The following is a 16,824-nucleotide window of genomic DNA, read 5'->3' on the forward strand; positions in this document are numbered from 1 at the left end:
TGGTTAGTCTTGCATGTTGGGGAAGTATTCATAAGGACTTTATTCGCGGTTATATGGAAATCAAGGTATTCCAGCATATATCTTTAATTTTCAGATGCTTGTTATTTTCCTGAAAAAGTTGCCCTTGTGATGACATTTCTGCTTGTGCAGTTAACTTCAGGATGTTCAGGGAACGGCTTCATGAGAAACAGAGAAAAAAACAGAGAGAAACAGACAAATCTCTTCAAAAGACAAATCATATTGTGTGGTGGTTTTTTAATTGCAGTCTCTTGGTGTCTTAAAATGAAGATGTACTTGTTATGGAATTACTCATTTATTTTCCAGCACCTCTATACACAAGAAATACCACCAATTTTAAATTCATGAAAAATGAGGCTATAGACTTTAAAGAAAAGTATGCATTGTGTTACATACCACTAACTCAATCAACAATGGAGCTAATGTTCAGAAGATCCAAATGGCTGCTTCAGTATGTTTTGCCTATGAAAACGAGCTGTCAATATTACAATATTGTGAAGTCACATATTTTCATGTTTTAGGACAGTGTAATAGCATTTTCAGCACAGCGTTGAAAAAGACAGAGAGACATCTGTAGTTAGTATTTTAATAATGGTTATTAAAGAGAAATTTCATGACATGAAGATCCAACAAGAACACCTAAGTATATTATTTCTTGAGCAAAGGTAAATTTTGCAGTTTAATTCTGTCTGAAATAAAATTTAGTTTTTTGTACGTATGCTTTCTTTTCCAGTCAGTTATATACGGAGACAAAAAAACATTTTGGATAGCGAGGGATTTACTAAGTTTTCTTTTGTATTTTTCTGAAAGTGTGCACATACTGCCAAGATTGCTGAATCACTCCCAGGTGACCTAAGGATAACCCCAAACCGGTTTACTTTGTATTTCTTAACCAAAATTCGGTCCTTCAGCTCACAGCATGTTTGTTCATTTGTGTTGCATAACTTCGAAAAGAGAGAGATGCAGAGAAACTTTAATCGTAGCGTTATTAATCACTATATTCTTAAAATGGGAGAGTACTTGACTGTTGTGTGGAGCGCAGTGGCGTGAGAAAGGAATGCAATACTATGGCAATCTTAAAGTCTTTGGAAAGCAAAATGGGTTTAAAAATTTAATTAAATTATTAAAAGACACTCTGCCAACCAGCTTACTTACTAGAGGAAGTTAGGGTCTAAGATAGTCTTGTCATACCAAGCCTAATGAGCACAGTTGTACCAACTGTGAATTTTCTGTAGAGCATCAATAGAACAAAATGGAGCATGTTTGGAGCAGAAAGAGAAGACCAGGCGTGATCAGCCCACTTGGTGCAGTATAACATAGTTTAAGAACAGTGATTGTCTGATTATTACTCAAACTTGTAGGTAGTCTAAGCACTGTATTTCTAAAAATTAGCTTTAGGTACCTGTCTTTGACCTGATCGGAGAGGATGCCATATGATCGGTCACCATTTAACGATTTCAGAAGCTAACTGTATATGACTGTGTATATTAAAAATCTGCAGGAATATTCATCTTTTTTTTCAGTCTTATCATCCTAACCCCAACAGCCATTGAGAAAATACTGACGATAGATGCAGTTTTGCATTTCAGCAATTTTAACTGTAAAAGCAATGCTTCGATCTGAAAAGACAGATTTAAAAATTCAGTCGGATGCACATAAGGTGTCACAGTTCATGTAAGTTAAAGAATTTCCACTGGTCACCTTCCTGCTACCTCCTTTTTAGGAGAAGCATCTTCGCACACCTTCATTCCGACTCCCCGTGGCGAGGCAGGCAGTGGGTTAAACCTGTGGTCTGCGATGTCAGTTATTCAGCAAAGACGTGATCTGGAGGTGCAGCTTGGAAAAAAATAGCGCGTTGGGTATTTTGTCGTTGTTAAGCTAGCAGACCGAAGCAGTCTTGGTCTCGAGGGAATCTGGAGGAGGGGTGTAAGTGTCAATTCTGGAAACAAGTAATTTCATTGAAATATCACTGCAACTCGGCTCTGAGCTGCAACAGCAGTGTTTTGTGTCCTCAAGTGCCTTTAACTTGTCAGCAGCGTGGTTATTACTGATGAATCTGATAATACTGTTGCATTTTATCAAAAGCGTAATATAACTCAGTTGGCTAGCCTTTGGTGTTTCGATTTTGTAAGTAGGTATACATTACTAAATAACACAGGGCTTGGAATTAAGCTGAAATGAATGCCCTTACTTTCCTAGAAAATTGTCCAAAAACATTACTTGAAATGTTAGTCTTATCTTTTTCTGTCTTCGTAAAAAAATAGGAAAAGCCAAATTTTCAGCTTTTGAGTGTAGTTCTGAAAGTTTTGAAAAAGAATGGACAGAAATTTGATAATTTATTTCCATATTTAAAACACAAATTATTTTTGCACTTTTTTTTAAAGTGAACATTCTATTGATATCTACATGTAGTAGTGATTTTAGTAACTTCCAATGAATAATAAAAGTTCGTTTTAAAGTAACTTTTCTTTACAACCATACTTTAGAGAAATCTTTGCCTAGAAATTGTATTCTAAATAATCCAAGAAGCAGCAGCAAGAGACAGGACTGAAATGCTGTCTTTTTGACAAGAATTTGAAATCCTTTTATTCATTGATAGCAAACCTTCCCTTAAAAATAATTTCTGTTACCCGTAACAGTATACTTCCAACCTAATACCTGGTTTTTTGTTCTATAATAGAATTTCACTATCTCAGTTAAGTCAAATGAAAACCCCAGATTGTGCCCTGGGGTACAATAAAACAAACTGTAATCCCACTTCAGATACGGGGAAGCTTTGCTTACCGTGAGGTTTTTCTGGGGGTAGGATTATTTCATGAGTGGACTAGAATGGATGGAGTCATGGAGCGTAACCATCCTTATCAACAAGTCCGCTCTTCGTGAAGTGAACAAGTCTGCTGATGTAAACTGGGGAAACTAGCTTTTTCCCCCAAAAAATGTTTAAATGTGATTCTTTTTCTTCTGATAATAGATATACTACTTGGTTATTAATAGAATTATTATTACATGACATTAGATATTCTTTATCACTAATAATAATGTGTAAGATGGAGTGAACGGAAATACAGTGCCAGAGTCCAGATCAAACTGTAAGGAGCTGCAATTTGCGGAAAACTGAGAAGTTATAAGGAATAACATTACGTCCTTCTACAGTTACAGCTCTTGAACTACTACTGTCACATGAATGCCTTCTATTACAGAACAGAAATTAAACATTTTAGGCAAACATATACCACTGGAACTACACCAAGAATTAATTAGGTCTGGTGATCCAGATCTTTCAAACAGCTTGCTTCTATCAATGTGATGAATTCACCTTTTGGGGCAAGACCTTAAATTCATTTTAAGTAAACCACGGCTGCTCAAGCTAGGGGTTATGGTTCTTTTGTGTACAGCTGAGCATTCAAAGGGCCTGTAAAAGAGGTAGCAGCTTACTTAAATTCTTTTCTTTTATTTTTTTGTTCAGAGTAGTGAGTAGTCTTATGTTCTATCTTGGAGACAATGAGACGGTTTCTAGTGGTTAGTCAGTGTAGTTCCTCTTAATATTTCTTTCTCTGATTTGTGGTAGTTAAAAAATAATGAAGGACTATTATAGTCACTATCTAGTGTCTTAGGAATACTTGTAAGTTACGAATTAAAGTGTTTATAAATGGAAATTTGCTGATCTTGCTACAATATTGGCTACACTATGTCTGGCACTTTGAAGATATCAATGACCAGAAATTAAGCACATGGTAAATGTGATTGGAAATAGTAATCATCCACCATTTGTCTTTCCAGAAAAAAAAAAACCACCAACAATTAAATATAAATTTCCTAACTCCCATAATTTCCTGGATTCATGAACTTGAAAAAGTAGTACCAAATATTTATCCTTCGTCCTCAGGAAAAAAAGAGAAACAATTTTTGAAGTGGTGTCCTAAAGAAGACAACATAGCTGTTTCAAAAATACTCAGTAAAATGTGATAAAATATAATACACAATCTTGCATGTCTGTCTCTGTTCAGTTAGTTTCTTGTTTGTTTGCAGTAAGCTGGAGAAGGCATGAAATACTGTGAATAAGAAGGTATTCTTTAAGTTAATAACTAGTAAGTTGGTGATAAGTAGTTACATTTTGGTGCATTATACATATCCGTGCCTTTATGGAAAAGCAATCAGAATGCTCGGCTTAATTTAACAAAAGTGATGGAAAAATGAGGGTAAGAGAAAGTGACAAAAATAGACAGTTGGCTTTTGGATTATTTTTCTCATAGTGTTGCGCTTTTAGTGCATCAGACACTGGTCACAGCTAAACACGATGGCCCCAGTGTCATCTGTTCCTGTGTTTATTTACAGTTCTCTTAATTGGCATCGCTGGATGTGATGAATTAAGCAATACTAATTTGGAAAGACGTTTGACTTTCATATGAACTTACTTGTACATTCATCTCGGAGCTATCAACTGACTAGCAGAGTCTTATTTATGCTTAGCATCAGTGTGAGTTTTCAGCATGGGTTTCAAGGAAATATCTACCAAAATTTAAACATTTTCTGCTTTTCCTGCCAACAGTATGCTGCTGTCATCAATGTTTCAAACTCGGTACCAACGGCAGTTGTAGTTTCCCTGTATTGTCCTTGACATCCATCCTTACGCATTCACTGTGTGGTTTTGGTAAAATACATGTGCCTTAATGTCATATAAACATACACAAAACTAACCTGTGGCGCTGAACATTTCTGCTCTTGTTTTGATTCAACTTTTTTTATTAATATCCTTCATGACAGAATATTTTTGACTGGTTACTGTGTATTTTGGTTGCATATATGAATATATGAAAACATTGTATTAACACTTACACCATAGTTTTCTAAAGACATCTAAATTCATTTAGGTTAGACAGCTCAGTGATTTTAAAATAAAATAATAATTGGTTAAGTGCCAGTTGTGTCTATATTTCAGTACTTGAACTTGAGGAGTAAATACATCTTAGTCACGTTAAAGTTTAGATGAAATGTAAAATGATACTGCATATATAGTACAGCTAGTTCTCAGAATTGCTCTGTAGTAGATTTCTTATGAAAATATCACTCTTGATGAAAAACTTGTATTTTAGAGAAAGTGATTTAAGTGTTATTATTTCTGAAGATCTTGCCAAAATTCTCATGAGCTAACTTCTCCCTGAAGCAGGATTCAGAAAAAGGAAAGAAAGATAAAGTATGTTTGTAGTTGCTTACAATCGTTCAGAGTACATTAGCAGTTTTTTCTGATTATAACTCATAATCAAATATGAAATTTTGGAATTATCGAAAGCAAAGCTTTCAGTGAGGTCCTACACCATAGAGTACTTTCAGCAAGTGCTAGTTAGGCTTCGTACTTCTGAAATCTGGCATAAGCACAAAATTTCTTGGACGTTTTTGGTTGGCTTGTTTTTTCTTCACCTTGAACCCGGAAAAATAGTGCGTATGACATGCAGTTGCAATAATTTGCAGCCAGTTCTGCAAGAGGATGTTTGTGCTCAGACTGTTCAGCTTGTAGGACTCATGAAGGCAGGTTGGAAGTTTGTTCTTCCAGAATGCTCTCAGACACATTTTACCAGCATGAAAACTTTAAAATAATGTTTAAATTAGTACTGATGCTGCCAGTTCACTTCCATGTGTTCCCCCTCGGCTGCCTGTGCTGCTGCATTCGTGGTGCATCACACTCACCATGCATCAAGCCGCGCAGCAAAAATGTGTGAACCTTCTAGGTAGGCTTTGCTCCCCTCCAGGGAGCACCCCGTTTTACCCTAATACTAGGGGATAAGGGCCATCTTTCAGAGGCTCTGTCAGACTGGAGATTGGCCATGGGAGCATCAATGGGCTGTTGCTTCCAGCAGTATATGGAAGAGTGACAACTCGGGGTGACGGTGAAGCGTTCTCAGGCACACCTCACGTGTGTGCTACGTGACGGGAGGTGTTGTGGAGGGTGGCACAACACGGTTGCATCTACTGTGCATAAAGCAAGAGGAAACATCTTTAACAGGGAAAAGTGACTTTTTAACCGTTTCATACCCTCCCTATAGAAATAATTTACTTTCAAGAGAGAGACTCAAGCTAGCACACTTGACAGCACTGGCAAGCATGTGCCATACTAGGTCTAGCTCCACACCTTCGTCCAAGCCAGAGCTATTGATGTGGCTCCTTCTTCATCCTGACACTGTTGCTGTGCTCTCAACAAACTGTTGTTCCTTCTTCCTCTTTAATGACTGTTTTAGCATCGTTAAATCCTAAGACAGGAGTTTAAACTTGCCTGCATCGTGGACACTGGTGCCAGTAGTATCAGTGTCATCTAGAGGCATCTAGAGGCTTTGTCTCTGCCAGGAGTCCAGCCCGGACTTTTCTTTGCGTGGTCTTCACAGCACAACACACCAATAATGTGCTTATGCTTCGCCATGGAAGACAGAGCACAAGGACAGTGCCTCTGAATAAGCCAGTAGCAGGAGGGATTGGCTTGATGCGTGATGCAGATGAAGAAGTGGGTACCCACCGCCTCTAGTAATTCTAGCAGGAACTAGGACTGTCTGGCTAACTCAGCAGATTTAGGGCTGAGGGAGAGGAAGTTTATGGAGGAGGCTTGGATGATGAGGGAATTGAGTGGCCAAGAGTGGCCATAGATACGTCTTAGATGTGAGGTCCAACTTCTCTCATCCATCATCAAGTTGATTTCGTCATTCATCATCAAGCAGACTTCTAAAAAATTAGGAAGCACCTTTTCATGGAAAAAGTTAGTAACATGTGGTGAACTTCTTCCTTTGGATAAAAATAAGGATGTCTTACTCTAAGCAAAATTCCTGAAATTAAATGCCCAGATTAGTGAATGATCCAGATGAGGATTTTTATACGTAAAGTCAAGTCCTTTCTTTGTAAAATTCTTTGATTGCAAATGGAATTCTTCTGTCAGCTTCTGTCATAAACCACTTCATGTGGTAGCCTCAAAAAATCACTTACGTGTTGCAGACTTCTCTCTGGATTTTTATACTTCAGATACTGTAGTAATGGAATAATTCACCTATTTTATTGCTATGTTTCATTTACTTTGTGATTTCTTTATTGTAAAAAACAGCCTAAACTGTGACTAGTTTAATTTTTTTACAGTAGTCATCTATTTTTACATTGTCTAAAGTAGCTTGGGTAGAGCAAAGAATGACCACAGTAAGTTTCATTCAAGTACACCTTTTTAATTACTAGCTGTAAAGAGATACCACAAATTCAGTATTTTAGCTGCAAAAGCAAATACATTTTTCCATTTTTAAGGAGGTAAGATACTGTACAAAAAGATTAGACCATTTAAACTTTCCTATTTCATCTTTTTATGAAAAGCAGGGAAAAGAAATTGCAAATATTTAAAATGTCAAACTAATGGAAGTATAAATGATGAACAACTTGTAATGCATGCAAAAAGAAGCCATGGTTTGCTGTGGGACTGTGAAAAAAGAACTGAATAATTCATCAGGATAGAATAAATACAAATATTTCAGTGCAGCAGTTGCATGTTTGTTTATTGATCTAGCTGGTATAAGTTCTTAAACATTCATATATATTTAGATATATCTCAACAGATATAATTTTAATCCTTTTCTCCACCTGTTTTGGAATAATCTCTCTCCTTTTTTAAATGGTTAAGTATATTTTACCATTTTACTTTTTAAAGTGGTTTTTAAAGCGTGGGAAATACCATGAACTCATCAGGGGCAGATCCCTGTATCCCTGTAGGAGCGCTGCATCCTGAGAAGTCATTCCTCCTGCTCTTACAAGCATCCTTTCGTAACCGGGGGGCTCTGTCGGGGACAGCAGTTGAGGAGGACATCTAAGACCCATTGAGTGCATTAATGCCTGGTATAGTTTAGTTTAAATAATGCGAGTAGCAGTGAGGGAACCTGGGCTTCTGAAAACTGTTTGTGTATCAGAGGAGGTGCTGCTTAGCTCTTTTTCTGAGATCTTGCAACTTAACAGGACTTTGCCTGTCTGGATTCCTGCTGTTGAGATGCATTTGCCCAGTGATTTATTACAGTCTGTTCAAATGCTTTATTCTGTAGCATCAGCTCCATTGGACGTCTTCCAGTGCATATTACATGACCAGTAAAGATGGACACAGCTAAGATAGCATAGGGGCAATCAGGAATTAGTATGCAAGGAGGGATGATATTGTAATAAGGTTCATCATTATTAGTGCCCCTTTAATGGGCTGCTCCTTCTTAGTCAGAGACTGCAGTGCAGGCTATTTTGGACATTTTAAGATGCTCAGGCTTTTAACATCATTGATTTTCTCCATCAGTGATGCTACTGTTATCATTCTTCATCTAGCAAACCTGTACATACGGAAGTAAGATCCAGCATACTTCACTCAAACTGTGTCTGCACCTATTCATGGTTTTACTTGACATTGTTAACCAATGCTCAGTTTAAACAGGCCATGCTGCTTACAAAAAAAAAAAAAAAAAGCTGAAAACTTTATCTTCTGTTTTCCTTTGGAAATGGAGATAATCTGAAAGTAATTAGTGGACATTCACAGCAGCCGTGCAAAAGAAAGGGAGGGTGACAAGACAGTTTTGTTCTCCAGGAGCTATTTCTGTGCATTCACACCACTTGCTTTTTCCCCCTCTGTAGTGGGAGGCCAGGAGACTGTGACAGACCTGAGAGAAGTACCTGAGACATTCCAGGGAGTTGTATGATTTTGCGTGCGTCTCAGCAGCTTCATACTCCGCTATCTTGAACTTTAGGCAGTGCTCAAAGAATGTCTGTGGCTAGCAGGGAACCACCTTTATTTACTACAGCTGGTTCGGTTGGTGTGTGGTAGCCTCTCACAAGCAGGTGTTACGATTCAAAAACGTTTGCTACGTCCAGCTCGTGACTGGCTTTGTCTATCAATTGCAATTATACAGAATTTTAACACTGATCCTGCAGACCAGATCCTTGCATAAATAAGACCCTTTATTACAGGGTTTTCTAGTGAATCAAAGTCTTGCACTCAGTTCTGAAGCCAGCGCTTTCTGCAGTCTTTGTATTTTAATGATATGTTCTATATTTTTGGGGGGAAAGAAAGTACAGCTTAGATGCTAAATATGCTGCTGCTAGTTGTTCAGAAATTTTGTTCTGAAGCACAGTTTAAGCCATTGAAAAATTTCTGGTAATTAGCTGAATATTTCCTTTCTGCTTGGTTTAAAAAGGTCAGCCCTTCTTTGTGCCAGTTTTCAAATCTTTCCAGCATTATTCTTCAGTTTCCTAGAGAGTGTGCCAAACACCTGGAAATACAATTTCCAGATCTGCATCTTTTGGATATCAAGTGTGAGCGTACAATAGAGTGATAAGTTAATAAACATAAGCCATTCATATTCTGTAGGGCAGATACTGCAGGTCATTAGTAAGCTGCAAGTGGCTGTCGGTGCATTGTGTGTGCGTGAGTACTTTCACAGAAGATTGTAAGCCTTTATAGGTGATTCAGCCTTATGCCCTACAGAAACATATTGCAGGAAGGAAGACTGCTAGAAATTAAAAGTAATTGAGGTTCCAATACATGACAACAATAACAGTTTGGCTTCCTTTTTTGTGACGATCTCCTGCTTGTAAATTGCCAGAAGCAATATTCTTTACTTGCTTATTCCAAATGAAGGATTTGCAAAGGTAACTAATTTATCGTCTGATTCACTTCTTAGAAATCCCTTTTTTCTTTCCCCTTCCAAAAACATAACCTGAATTCTTCTAATTTGTCATAGTGGTTATTTTGGGGGTTGGTAAAATCACAAGCATTACCAGCAGAATCGTGAGCATTCCTTCTTGTACTGTTTGTAACAGAATCCTGTTTTGAAGCTTGATGTAGTTCTGAAAGAATATTACAGTGTGCTGAAATTATCTTTAAAGTGCTTGGAAATTGCTGATAAAATGCATAAATTACTTTCTTTATGCTATATGTATATCCTTGTGCATATGTGAGGATGTTTATACGCATAATGCAAGAAGAAGTGTGCAAGTTACGTTCACATTTGTATTTATATGTAGACATGCTCAGGTGCAAGATATTTTAACATCTAGTCAAGATATATCTAATTGGCGCATATTTGTGTATTCGTGCAATCTCTAGCATCCTTCCCCTCAACATGCATTTGTTATTTTAACAAATCATTATACTTGTATAAATGAAGACTAAACACTATACAATTTTAATTTACCTTCAGATGAAACAATGACATTATGACATATCCAGAGAATTACTTTCTGCATTTTGGTCAGGTTTTGGGTTGGGGTTTTTTTTCTGGTTTGGGTTTTTTTCGGGGTTTAATGCCTACCATGCAATGACAAAGGTTTATTCTCCCTTTGTTCTTTTCAGAGTGCTGCAGCAGCTCCCAGTCCAGTGCTAGGAAACATTCCCCCAGGAGATGGCATGCCAGTAGGTCCTGTACCACCGGGGTTTTTTCAGGTATTCAGAAAAATTATGATTACAGGAATTTTAGGATAGAAAATCCTCCGTTATACTGTTTACAAGTTTGCAGAAAAGGTCCTGTTCTAAAGTATGTTTCGCTATATGGTGCAATACTTGAAAGTTTATTATTTAACAAAAGTGAATAGGTGGAAAGGAAGGGATCTCTCTGACTGACAGGTATTTCATTTATGAAATAGTACAGCACAACTCATTTCGAAACTTCAAGGATAAGAAATGGTGCCAGTTTATGAGTAGAGACTGAAAATGTTTGAATATAACTTTAAAAGAATTTCTTACAGTACTATACAAATATTGCATTGAAACTTTGAAGTAAGAACGTTGTTGGCCATGTTTAGCTCTGTGGTAAACCCACAGGCCAGATTTTTAAGGTGTTGACATTTCGGTGGTAATTAGACCTAGGCAATTAAGAATATCCCACTGAGCATCTCCCTGCACATTGAAAATCTCAACCGCGATGCCTAAAAAAACAAGCCAAGTATTTAGACTGTATATTGCTTCTATTAAGTTTTGTCATAAATGAAACTCAGTACCCAGTTAGCACTTTGGACATTAACAGTACAGAATGCTATGATGGAAAAAAAATGGCAGCTTTTAGTGCAAGGCCAACCTAAGAGTTGTAATCCAAGGCTGGACTGCTCCTGCGAGCGAGCTTGCGTCTCCTCTTCACCAAAGCTCACCAAAGCTCACCAAAGCTTGTGTTTCTCCACACTGGCAAACTGTGGCTGCGCAGCAGGAGCAAAAAAGGAGCAGCATCTCTAGCATCGAAACAGCTCTTTGGGAAGAACAGAGATTTCCACTTCACATAGTTATCTCACGATATGAAAGAAACAACCCAGATTTCCAGGACTGTGATACGGGGAGAACATTGTGATAGGATGTTCTGTAAAATCCCAGCGCTGAAATCCAGGTAGAGACCAAGTCTTTTTGCTTCTTCCTTGAGATTCATGGACAAAAGAAGCATATTTCATCTGGAATAAAAGTGGAAATGTTTTATTTATTTTTTTATCCAAATGGTGATTGTATAAAAATGGCAGGATATCAGCAGTCTTTATTTAGACTGTACATAATTTATATGGTCCTTCTTCTCCCACAGGGGGAAAAACTGCTATCTGCAGTATTGATAACTACATAAAGAAACCATAAACCTGGCATGAGCATGTTGTTTCCTTCATCAACTCAAAAACTGAGGCACGATTTTTAATACATGAATGAAAAGATATTTGCAAGTAAAGTAGAAAATATCTTACCGTTGCCAATCAGAAAAGTTGGCTGAACTGATGAATTATTTTATTTCTGCCTTTACTGTTTTGAACAGCTGGTTAGGTAGAATTTTTTTTAACGCAATTTTATCTTAATTTTTTATATTGTATAAATATTACACTTTTTCTTATTTTAGCCGCCTACTTCAGTTGTAATGTCAAAGGAATTAAAGTTTAAAGTTTTTGGGTTTTTTCACTCTCTTTGAGGACAATTAAGAGGGGGAAGGGGCATAGACAGGACAAGTAAGTGAAGTATAGAGGAGGGAGTAACTATTTTAAAGGTTTTGCGGGAGGAGGGTGTGGGAGTTTTGTTTTTAGAAGTGTGAAAAGACTTCTAGCCACTCTAGATCTTTAAAGATGTAAGAAAGACAAGATGATAGAAAGTTAAGTATGGGTAAACTTTCCTCAGATACTGTCAGTATCTGACTTCAGTCTTACTTGAAGCCCCACCAACTGCCTGCTCTTTTTGCGAGGCCTGGGCTTGAAAACGAACAGAGGAAAATCCATTTTCAGTGTAACACAATTTGTGACATTAATCAGAGCTATCACCAACTCCACACCACGGCCAATGACTCTTCTGCTGGGCAGGTTCCGAGAGCCGGTCTGCACAGTCTGGTCTGGACTCCTCCAGACATCGCCCTTCACCTCTCCTTGGAACTGCTGGGTCTGTGCCATCGTGTCTCTCTGTCACTTGACAAGCATTTTCCAAGAGATTATTAGTTTTCACTGTAGTCATCTGTTTAAGAATCTATGTAGAGAAATAACATGCTAGATAGCAAATCCAGCTGCCGGTTTGATGGCGGATATGTTGATACGGGTGGGAGAAATCCCAGCAAGGGGAGCCAAGCCAAAATCCAGTCAGTTACATAGCAGTGTGCTGAAACTGTAAGGTGTCTATAAAGCAAATATGTACCAACAGTCGGTGACAATGTGTTGTGGTGTTGGAGTGAGAGTTGTCAAGAAGCAGTTAATATCTGGTTGTAATACTTTCAGACGGAGCTGAATCTTACCAATGTCAATTTATCTGAGGAAAAGAAAACACATCGGCAGACATAGCTGTGTATGTGAACCTTGAAAGCTGAGGAGCATCATCTGCTGCTGTAAAAAGCGGGTGAAAAGACAAGCAAGAAAGAGAAGTCAAGGTCAAAACTCCCTACTTCCTTCATAGGTGCTTTCTTTCTAGTACACCGCTAACTAGGCGATCAGTTTCCGTATGCTCTTCTGCAATTCCTCTGATGCTGACTGATCACAAGAGTAAACCAAAACCACTGCAGAAAACATCTGTCTTAGTCTGAATACTGACAAACTTCTATGAATTGCTGCTCTTCTTTGACAGAGAGGTTGGAATTTAGACCTGCAACTCACTCATAGATTATGAAAATGAACAATTTTCTTTTTAAGAGTCAGAAGATTATGGAAACAGTGAGCGAATGGTGCTCACATCTATATTTAGTCCAGTAAGACTTTGCACTACAAAAACATTGCAACATTTCCACTTTTTGCAGCCTAGAATTTATCTAGAAGGTCATCCTGGAATGATAAGGATGCCTTTTGTTGCTTCATGAAGTGTTTGGATTGGCCTGAGCTGAAGCTGTTGACAGCCACTACCTTCCAGCTTTGCTTGGCTAACTCCGAATTGCCGGACAATTTAAAGTCATTTCATTTCTCATCAGTACTGGCTCTTGGTTGTTCACTGCAACTCTATTTCGGTGAGCGGCACTAACCACTAACTGGGACATAAGCGAAATGGATGCTCTTGCTGCTGGAATTGCTTCTTATCAGGCAGGTCAGGGGAAGGTGGGGACTGTGCTGGGAGCCAAGAAACATTACCTGGGTTCCGGTTTTATTGGCATTGCTGACCACTAGCATTATTTCTGTGACCTTCGTTTCTTACAAAAGAAAATAAGTTTCTTTTATTTTTTATAAAACAAAACAATGCAGCACACTAGTATAGCACGTGGAGGGAGAAGTAGTATAGCACTAGTATAGCACATATGGGAGAAGTATGGTTTCTCAAACAGATTCTGCTAAAACTCTTCGTAAAATGAGTTTTTCCTGTATATGTAGGCCACTAGCACTGATGTTAATTAGTTATCACTAGCATTTTATACTTGGTCCACAGAAGTGTAGTTCTGAAGCTGGCAGTTGGATTCATCTTGTGTCTCTCTGTACTTGTGTTTTCATACTTCAATTCAGGCGATGGGTGATGATCACTAGGGTACTCAGGGTTCAAAATGCAATGCCTTACAATGATACAGTGAAAGGAAGGTGATAGAGTTGTGGACAACTGTTATCAACTAAATGACATTTTTTTAAAAAAAGATAATTGTTTACAGTGTCTAAAAAGAAATTCGAAAACTCAAGAAAACAGGTTTATGTGTGTTTAGGATGTGCCTCAGTTTAATCTCCTGGTATGTATGTATTTTATTGTAACTTTAAATTTCATAGCTATGTATGGTTTTGTCCTCATCTTCTTTCAGTACATAGAATAGGTGATGCTCTGGAAATAAATTGGGGTTATACAGTAACTGAATCTGCTTGTGGTTCATTAGCAGTGAAACTGAATGTGTAGGACTACAGGAGGAGCGAAAAGAATAGTTCTGTCATAAAAGACTCTTAACTCCAAATAGGAGAACTCAAAAAAGTTTTAGAGTTGATTTTTGTCTCAGGCTGAAATAATAGGTCAAGTGTAGTTCAATGAGGGTGATGTCTGGTGGGTCATTGCTTCTGGTAAGTTGCTTTATTAAATTCAGAGCTCCAGAGAAGGATGATGGTTGGGAATCAGAGTGCGAGCCCGGATGCAAAAAGCTCTGTGCGGTTCATTCCTAAGTTTCCCACATTTTTCCTGCATTACCCAAGATAGGTCATTTCAATTCTCTTTTTTTCATGTTTCTCCACCTACAAAACAGAATGTCGCAAGGGAAGATCCTTTTAAGAGATCATTAATGTCTTGGGCAATAGACGTCATGAAACAATCTTAGATTGCATAAGGGTAAGGTAGCTATGAACATTTGTGAAGTGGTCATCTAACTCCAGTCTGAGTCTCAAAATTTATCATCAATTTGCCAGTTTTCCTCTGTAGACCATAGCCTGTACTTGGAGCTGAGGTGTGAGGAAGGCATTTAGCTACTATGCTAATAAAGTAATTTAGGACATTATCTTTGCCTTTTTTAGCATCAGAGTTACTCTGTTGTTAGTTTCTTGGTGTGGCCATCAGCAGAGATCAACGTGGCCTAGTCTTTGTCCCTCTTTTTGGAGTCCTACCTGATACTGAAATCGTAGGGCAACTGGAGGACTGAATAAATTTATATATATGTTTACTTTCAGGTCTAGACGTTAGAGGATGCATGTAATGTCAGCAGCCAAAGCTTTATGCAGCGTTCTGATAAATTCATTTATGGTGAGTTAAATTCATCCACATGTGATCAAAGAGGTCATAGAATTCAAAGACGCTCAGATTTTCACATCCGGTCTTACTTCAGTTTCTGGCCTGAGGACAGACCAGGGTTGGTTCTGTGCAGTACGGAAGCTTTACTTACTGCCTCTGAGATACAGGCAGAGCAAGGTCTTCAGAGTGTTCAGTACTAGCCTCGCTCTCTTCTTCTTGAGGACAGTGGGATTGGAAAAAAATCGTGTGTTTTATACGTGCACATCATAGTACAGTATGCAGTTAGGAAATAATGACATGAACATTTGGAAATAGCATCATAGAAGTTTTGAAGCCTGGATACACTTCTGTCCCATGGCACATGCCAGTGTGCCCATGAAGCGTCAGGGTTGTGTTCAAGTGCAAACTGCTGCTCTGCAGGTAGAGAAGTGCTGGCCCATTTCCATCCATCACTTCACTGATCTTTAAATTGGCTAAAAGATTTGGGATACGTTATATTTGTATTTTTGCAGACTATTTATTTGATCTTTGTGGACAATATCAGCTTCAGTAAGCAAATAAACAGAGGCCAGAGGGAAGTTGTGGAGCTTGCTTTCATTGAAGTATTTTGAATTTTTAAACAGAATGAAAAGTATTTATTTCACAGGATTTTATTTGTCTTTTAGTTACTTTTCTGGTATTAACACACCTAAATGCTGAGTTAGAACACAGAATCACAGAATGGGTTGGGTTGGAAGGGACTTTTAAAGGCCATCTAGTCCAACCCCCCTTCAGTGACTGGGGACATCTTCAACTAGATCAGGTTGCTCACAAGTTCTAGGTTCTAATCCAGTGGAATTCATCGTGTTTCTCCAAGTTAGTGTCAACTAGCACTGCTGAATATTTGACCCTGTTTGCTCACTTTTGCACTGCAACGATGAGAAACACTTAAATGCGCATTTAATTAAACCATAGTTATCTTCACCTCTTTTTTTTACATGGTTGACCAAAAGTTTGCCATGTCTGCATCTGTGTGAGGAACCTGTCTGTTTTTTAAAGGCACTCAGACAGGTAACACCATTGGTTTCGCACTTAACTCACCTGAGAGACACTGCTGAACAGTTAACAAGTGCCAACTGAGATTTAGAGGAAGGAGGCAGTTTAATAATTGGCAGTTCATTTGTTTAATTTGGTCATGTTTTTTAAAAGTAAATTCTACTGCTGGCTATACCTTTTCACATATAAGTAAAGCACTTCCTTTTAAATGCATTACTTTTTTTGTCAAAAACCAAATCTGTTAAAATTTGTTCTAGTTGAGCTTGCCACTAAACCTTATTTCCATAGTGCATACATGTTCTAAAGGAATTGTCAAGTAGTTAGTTTGCTTCACTCACCAATTTGTGATCATCAGATGCGCTTGGAATGTCATGGGAAAAAAATGTGTCGACACCATGTTTGAAATACAAATGTTACATATTCCCCTTATATAAAGGGGAAAAAAAACCCACAAAACCCAAACCAAACCCAACCCTCCAGAGTAATGTAAGGCTGTCATGCCATCTAGTGGCAGTTCATTCTCATTTTAGCTTAATCCATATTATTCTGAAGTGTTATTTTTAGCCTTGTTGTGCCTTAGCGGAGCTGACCTAATGCTTTAGGAGAGCATCATTACAGTAAGACACATGAGCAGAAAGAACTTTTCCATTTGTCTTCCTGCCTAGCAT

At 38.0% G+C, this 16,824-nt stretch overlaps 1 protein-coding gene across 4 annotated transcripts in view; it reads left to right on the plus strand.

The window, feature by feature from the left end:
- The window catches only part of SSBP2 (single stranded DNA binding protein 2), a 191,100-nt gene that overhangs the window by 113,070 nt on the left and 61,206 nt on the right, over positions 1–16,824 (plus strand). For 3 of the 4 annotated variants that reach the window (XM_054185299.1, XM_054185301.1, XM_054185302.1), the window contains exon 5: positions 10,361–10,450. The exons of the other annotated variant lie outside the window; for it this stretch is intronic. In XM_054185299.1, coding sequence (XP_054041274.1) covers positions 10,361–10,450 — 90 coding nt within the window. The remainder of the gene's footprint in view (positions 1–10,360; positions 10,451–16,824) is intronic. 4 annotated transcript variants of the gene reach the window in all.

This window comes from Rissa tridactyla, chromosome Z, assembly GCF_028500815.1.
Source record: "Rissa tridactyla isolate bRisTri1 chromosome Z, bRisTri1.patW.cur.20221130, whole genome shotgun sequence".
Classification (NCBI taxonomy): Eukaryota; Metazoa; Chordata; class Aves; order Charadriiformes; family Laridae; genus Rissa; species Rissa tridactyla.